Here is a 7,335-nt window from a genome sequence, read left to right as displayed (position 1 = left end):
ACATAAATACACGTACCGATCCCGACACCTTTGATTTGATGCCTTTTTCAATTAGTGAGATTAACTTAGAGTTGAATAAAAAGAGCTCGACGTGAGTAAACGTCTAACCGATTAAAACGCTGATTCCATTTAATTAATCCATATTTTCATATTTGGCTTTTAATTAAAATTGTTTGGTCATGTTAAATGCGATCAGAGAAATTGAAACCGGTTGACGAGCAAACAGAATTCATGTGAAGATTTATTTTCTCATTGCGACTGGAACCAAATTGTCAAGAAAACGACAAAAATGTAGAAATAGACACTTTTGCATTGAGCGTATCAAATGTTTTTCTTTATGACAAAAGGAAAAAGGAAGTCGATAGATTGAAAAACAATAAAATCTATGACAAAAAAGACAGTAAATTCGGTCAATTTATTGCATGCCAGAGAAAAAAATGAGACAGAAATGTGGCGCTACCGATTTCACCACTTTGAATCGTTATGCTCTTAAAACCGAAACAAAATCGGATTAAAAGGCAAAATAACAGAAATTAAACCACATTTTGCTAGGTCTTTATGTACGTTCAAATGATTCACTTTTAGAATGCACCTGACTAGGCCTGCATTGGCTACGTTATTTATCCCAAAACATTTCCGAAACGCATTTTGCTACGGTTTTTTTGAAACGACCTATTTTTCGTCGTCCTCCTCATAAAATTGACAAATTATTAATGTTTAATAAACGAATCATATTAGGAGCCACATAAATTTTAACCGAAACACTCAAAATGTGTCGCTGAGAGAAAGAGCATCGTTTGACACATTGAATGGTCATGAGGCGCCTGATTCGTATCAGCAGTCTTTTCGAATAGGAAGAAGAATAAAGAGCAACAGAGAGATACAAAGAATTTTGAACAAACAATACCAAATGTAATTATTAATTTTTAAGTGAGTTTTCTTTTGTGTTTTTTTTTTGTCATGCCAACTTTTTTTTGTACCTTTATTCTATCACATGTTTGTGCAATCGAACAGATGATGCAAAACAGAGAGCACGAAACTATAAGTTGGTCTGTGTTACAGACTGTGTAATGTTTACCTTATCCGACTCTGTATTTCATTCAAAATATTGAGAGAAAGTCATCGAAAATACTGAACAGATAAGAAATAAGACAACGGGACAATTTATTGCTTTTTATTTTAACCAAAAAATATATATATTTATTGTTGGGAGACTTGTGTGTCGTCGCTCATAGTTTATTAGATATTATGGAATGGTTTGGCAAATTCGAAATCAAAATGAAAGTTAAGAAAATGCGATAAGAAAAGAATTATTTGGTCCAGTCAGTTGCTATCTCACGCCTTTGATTTTAATTACCTCAAGTGACCGGCGACATTGAACCAAAAACAAAATCCATAAAATTTTACAACAGCATATGCCAATGAGTCATGATTTGCTATCCTTGCAGCATATTCCATTGCGACATCGATTTTTCTAACCAGCTTCATTGAATATTAAGAGTGAATCTCTATGCTGTGAAAATCAATACATTTCTCTTGTACAAATTGTTCATTGGAATACGAAATAAGAATCATCGTCTCAGATATAGAAAGCGATGTAAAAATACAACAAGTGCCATCTACAAGCGAATAGTGATATTTTGTGCTTCTATTTTTCTTATTTTTTATCTCATTCGCGTCGGCTTCGGAGGTTTTTTTTGCCTTCTTCTCTTTTGTCCGATTCTTTACCTTCTTTGTATTCTCCTTTGCACATCGTACCAGCGCCGAGTCACATAAAAAGTCAACACAGCAAGAGAAGGAGAGAGTCGGCTGCATTTGCCAGTGTATGGGCATTGCGTTTGCGTTGGTCATATTCCCACATCGACCGAACGATAGATGTACGATAAAAATGCATGATGCGATATTACAATTCACAACAGCCGGTGCGCATTCACTGGCGTAAAACATCTTCATACATTCATATTGAACTGGTGAACGAATCTATCGCCAATCACTGTGCACTGAACTTACTGACTTACGCTTCACATGTGCTATACTCTTGTTCTATGTCGTGTTCGTTGCGCACATAACGGACATGAAAAATTCATATTCGTTACTTCAAAGGGTTGTAAATATAAACGTGTCAACGATCAAGGGGATGGCCACTCTTTTGGATTCATCTTCATTGCCTTTGATCATTTCCATTTTTGCGAAGAAAATATACTTCAACAAAAACTAAATAATTTCGTTTTCAATTTGTATTTTATACGTGGCAATATCGATGTCAATTCTAACGTTTCTTATTTATACAAAGCGTATTTGATGAACATTTCAACCTTTTTAAAAGTGAATATTTTTCTTTGTTTCCATATAAGACATTATTAGAATAAATTATATTGTCGTATATTCATAAACAATGTGTTCTATACATTTTTTTATTGGTGAAATATTTATTATCGATTAATCCACCTGCGCGTGTAATATTTTCTAATAAGCATAAGCAAACAAAATAACGTATATAAATGTAGATAACTTGTTGGAAAATTATCAGTAAATTCAAAATATCCGAGGCAGAAATTTGAGACCAATTTTTAAAGAAAAAAAATCGTTCAAAAAACATGTTGTCTTCAAAGTTGTCTGTATTGCTTTTCATAGGAATATCCACGGTGAATATCAAAAAAAAATTGCTTTAATATTGTCTTTGTATGTTAAAATGTGTATTATTATTCTTTATTTTAATGTAAAAACTAATACGGATCAGCTTTTAATTGCCAACGTTCATGGAGGCAAAGGGAAAGGTTTGGGACTGTCCAAACTTGTATTACCTTCAGATGAGACAATTAATGCACGCCACGGTTTTAAACCTGCATCCCAAGAAGATAAACACTTTATGAAGGAAGTTTATCATAGTGTTACCAATTTAGATGGTTCGGTCCTTGACGCTCCCAAAGTAGAGAAGAAGAAGAAGAAGAAGAAGACGTCAATGACGTCTAAAATTTTATTTGGAGAAAGTGCGGAAGAGAATATTGAACGACAAGCTTTTAAGGATCCAGTGACTCCACAAGCTTTACAACAGTTGACAAAATTATATCAAGTTGTCAGCGATGGCGTTGTGGTACCAGACAGATTAGATCATTGGACTCTACCATATGGAGTGGTAAAACCAGATGCACCGAAACCTTCAAATGATGAAGCGCTTTCTGATATACCGGAAAACCATTAAAATCATTATCGAAAATTATGATCTTTTCATTTTTTCATCGCATAATGAAAATTAATAAAATATTCTTTTGACAGAAACCAAACTATAAATAAAGCAAACTCCAAGTTATTATATGTAAATTGTCTATATATTTTTTTAATTTGTACGATACATTGGCGGTAGCGATGATGAATTCGCCTTTATTTACACAGATGTTGCTTGTTGGAAAATTTTGTTTTTTCCAAAAATCGTAGAATATTCGTAACTAAGTTTTGAAGTACGACACAATTGAAGATATTCTGAATGTTTGAATTAATCTACACGTGTACCTTCAAGGAAATTGTTTAAATTCTGTAAAAGTGGCCGAATTAAAAATATCATTTATAAACTGAAGTCATTTGATGAAAAGTCATCAGTATTTTCAAAGCAGAATCGGTAGAAGTTTGAGGAGAACATCTTCTATATTGAAAAAGTCATGAAGTTTTTTGTATTATTTTTCATCGGAATCCTACCTTCTACGGTAAATTCTTTTTTGAAATAGATCAAATATTTTGTTTTAATTTTCCATTGTTTTTCCTTTAAAACTTGTGATTTCATTCCTACTTAGCTCCTAATTACTAAAGTAAATGGAATCAACGATGAAAAGAAGAGTGTAAAGAAGATATCCTTAGGACTATCTCAACTTATCATACCGACGGATGTCCAAGTTCAGGCTTACCATACGTTTAAACCACCATCAAGTAGTGATATTACATATGTAAAGGACATTTACCATGCAGCTACTAACGAAGATGGCACAACTCGCGAATCTCAAACTGCTCCCACAGTGCATAAGAGTTCAACTAAAGGTTCAATTATACCAAAAATTTTGCGGAGAGAAACAAATACGGAAAATCAAGAACGACATGCGTTTAAACCAGTTTCTCCGAGAGAACTTTCCGGGCTATTTCAATTATTTAACGAAGACGCCGCAGTTCTTGACGGTGCGGTACCACCTCAACCATACTCCCCAGGAGATAAAGAGCATAAAGCAAGTTTCGAAGGCTTTTTGGTACCAGAAAGCGTATGGAGTCAACCATCTGCCAATCAAAGACCCTAACAAATCAAAAGATTGTTACGCTCCAATATAGAATATTTGAGAAATTAAAAAGTTAAAAAAAAATTAACTACGTCCTTTAAATAATGAATAAAAATTCTTTGAAAAAAGTATATGAGAATATCATAAAGGTCGATCATTTTCAAAAGTAGTATGTGGCAGATAACATTCAAAGTGTCTGGTGAAATGAAATAAAAATATTCCTTATTAAAAGTATATATCTTGAAAAGATCCAAAAATAATGAAAAATTCGGTCCAGACATGGCCCTTCTTCTTTCGTTTTCTTCCTTCTCTATGGCAAAACCGAATAGTATCGAATAACTGTGCAAATAGTCAAATTCCAATATGTGTCAATATTTTTTTGGCAATGAAATTCCATCTTCAAAATGTATATGTTCTGTATCTATTGGGGCGACTGGTTGCTGTATTCCGTAGTCGTCGATTATAAAAATAAAACGTTGCCAATAAGTATCATTTACCATAACACAATTTAAATTTTAAAATTAAATTTTCGGTTTCTTTGTATTCGAATCAATACCGACTGCTGTGCTATTACTGTTGATTGTGTCAATGGCAAACAACACGACCCCTCGTTTAGCATCTCGCTGACAAGATGAAGAACAAACAGAATATACATTGTACAGAGAATGAACACATATTTTTTTGCACGGCACATCAACAACCAAATAGAAATGTATATAAATATAAAATTCGGTCCCTAAAATAAAATAAAGGTTATCCAAGATGTAAGAAAAAAAACTGCGAAAATTTATTTATAAAATAGAATTGTTGTTTTTCCGTTCTTTGAGAAATCAAAATAAACCCTCGATGTCATTACAGTCAATATATTGCTGTGTAATATTTTTCAGCCGACTTTACATTCGAATCGAATTGAAAAAATGGAAATTGAAAGACATTGCATGAGATTGAAAATGTCATCGCTGTATATCGATATAAACGAGGCATAAACTGAATAAAGAAAAAACCAACTCACAAAATCAATGTATTCATAAAGAGGATATTACAACCCTTAATCTATACGCAACGGTTTATTTTATGTATTCAATGTGTAAAGTGATTTATCGCTTTCGTCTTCGACTTGACTTGATCGGACCGCATTGACAGCTTCTACCATCCATGGCCATATAAAAAGGGGATTTTTTTAAAAGTTTATTTGCTTTGTGAAAGGGAATAGATCGGTCCATTTTCATTCAACCATGAATTTATACTGTAATATTCACTTTTAAAAGTATTACCGTCGCTGTTGTCGCCAGTGCGAAGTTCAAAATATTAAAATATCTTTGTTTGCACATTGTTGAGCGACGACATTATAATCATAACGTTTCAATGTAAATAAATTGAATGAAAATATTTTTCTGAGTGCAATTTAAATTGTGTTTAGTTTAGCGCTGTATGCGAAGTGTGTGTGCAGTGCACTCAATCACACTAGCCCCCGAGTGCGACACAGCCAACATGTTAATGCTCTTTTCATTTAAAATTTCGTCAAATCCTTCGGGCAATGTCATTCAAATGCAGACAACCTGTTTGACGTATACGCACTACAAGTACGTGGTGACAACCACTGTATATTTAATAATGAAATATTTACGCGCATTAATATTAAGTATTATTATATGCGTTTGGCCACTTAAAAAAATTTCATTTCATAATTCGTTTCTTCAATTCATACAATCAACTTGGTGATGGTGCTCGATCAACACCCTTCAATCTCGGCCCGAAATGGATTTAAAATCGATGTTACTTCTGTTGATTTTCCAACACTTTTTTTGTATTACTGTTCGTCAGTCGCCACTGTTTTACCTATCAATTTTTCTATATTTGCCTTATTTTATTTACTATTCTCCTACTCTGCGTTCTGTTTTTTTTGTTTGTCGACGAAATATTATTATTGCGTGTAAATTTATTGCAAATATGTATAAACAGAACAATTGACATCTGTCTTCTCGAGCGAATCGTTCAGTGGGAAATGATAAACAAGTTTAAGGCAGTATGTTTTGTATTTGTTGTATAACACTCATTCTATACATCTATGTATCGATTTACTGGCGTGTGTATGCAGTGAGTATATGTGCGAATGAACTCCCCTGTGTAAAATCTTCCCGCTGAGCACATTATCATATATGAATTAAGGGTGATAAAAAAACACACATAACCAGAGTTATATTCAGCCACTATGTGCACAAAAGAGAGTGAATGAGTGAATAACAAAATACATTTAGCAACTGTAGAGAAAAAAGTGATTTTTTTTTCATTTTTCGGATTTGCTCCAGCAACAGTAACACGTATTCAATTTTCCGATTAAAATACTTTCTGGGATGATGTGCATAAATGGTGTACGAATTTGTATTATGTTTTATGGAACACACGTTTAACATGTTTCTATTGAATTTGTACATTATGTCGCGTTTATTGTTTTATAATTTATTACAGGGGTTACAGTTTTTGATGAAATTAAAGACGATTTTTTTAATGTAATATAATGGATGTAATTTCTTTTTCTTTAAAGCATTAGATTTATTCGAATTTAAGTGTGCAATTATATATTTTATGCGCGTATTTTTAAAAGGTATCTATAGTTTTATTAGCACATTACCAGCATAAAAACAGAATATTAATTGTAAATGTTTTTAAAAACGTTGTTGTTAATTTTTGAATAATTTAAATCTTTTCACATCTTTAATCTCTTTATGAAATGAATTTGAAGATCTGAAAGTTACTTCATAATTTTGGGTTTGTTTTAATCCGATTCAATGCAGCAAATTAGTCATACCATTATTCAATTTTGGCATCCGGTCGATGGTAGAACTTCAAAGACGTTAAATGGTAAACTTTGTCAATTCGCTCGGATGGAATTGATTTGTAAATTATGTTGCAGCAAATTGATGTGAGTATACGTGTGTAAAGCGACAATATGGCATTTTTCGTATTATAATAAAAGACGAATAAAAATGAAGGGGAAGCGATTTATAATCCCTTAATATCAAAAAAAGACTGTATAACAAGTGTACAATTTCACACTCGCTAAACAAATATGATG

General features: G+C 32.7%; 2 protein-coding genes across 2 annotated transcripts; both read left to right on the top strand.

Moving 5' to 3' along the window:
- Nucleotides 1–2,528: 2,528 nt before the first annotated feature.
- On the top strand, nt 2,529–3,321 carry LOC116341140. The gene is made up of 2 exons (XM_031768045.1): nt 2,529–2,645; nt 2,741–3,321. The coding sequence occupies exons 1-2, from the start codon at nt 2,598–2,600 to the stop codon at nt 3,200–3,202; spliced, it is 510 nt and encodes a 169-aa protein (XP_031623905.1). The 5' UTR covers nt 2,529–2,597; the 3' UTR covers nt 3,203–3,321.
- A 246-nt stretch (nt 3,322–3,567) lies between these two features.
- LOC116341168 lies at nt 3,568–4,407 on the top strand. The gene is made up of 2 exons (XM_031768082.1): nt 3,568–3,701; nt 3,789–4,407. Exons 1-2 carry the CDS (start codon nt 3,657–3,659, stop codon nt 4,278–4,280), a joined length of 537 nt encoding a protein of 178 aa, XP_031623942.1. The 5' UTR covers nt 3,568–3,656; the 3' UTR covers nt 4,281–4,407.
- The last annotated feature ends 2,928 nt before the right edge of the window (nt 4,408–7,335 follow it).

This window comes from Contarinia nasturtii, unplaced genomic scaffold (genome assembly GCF_009176525.2).
Source record: "Contarinia nasturtii isolate CC-2019 unplaced genomic scaffold, AAFC_CNas_1.1 Cnas_scaffold_695, whole genome shotgun sequence".
In the NCBI taxonomy this organism is placed as follows: domain Eukaryota; kingdom Metazoa; phylum Arthropoda; class Insecta; order Diptera; family Cecidomyiidae; genus Contarinia; species Contarinia nasturtii.
The sequence above is the reverse complement of the archived record's forward strand: the minus strand, read 5'-3'. Positions and strand labels throughout refer to the sequence as shown.

Bases quoted from the DNA above. Each gene is read 5' to 3' on its own strand.
- LOC116341140 (XM_031768045.1), top strand. From the start codon at position 2,598: ATGTTGTCTTCAAAGTTGTCTGTATTGCTTTTCATAGGAATATCCACG. The intron at 2,646-2,740 runs GTGAATATCAAA...AATACGGATCAG, and splicing joins TTTTCATAGGAATATCCACG to CTTTTAATTGCCAACGTTCA.
- LOC116341168 (XM_031768082.1), top strand. From the start codon at position 3,657: ATGAAGTTTTTTGTATTATTTTTCATCGGAATCCTACCTTCTACG. The intron at 3,702-3,788 runs GTAAATTCTTTT...ATTCCTACTTAG, and splicing joins TCGGAATCCTACCTTCTACG to CTCCTAATTACTAAAGTAAA.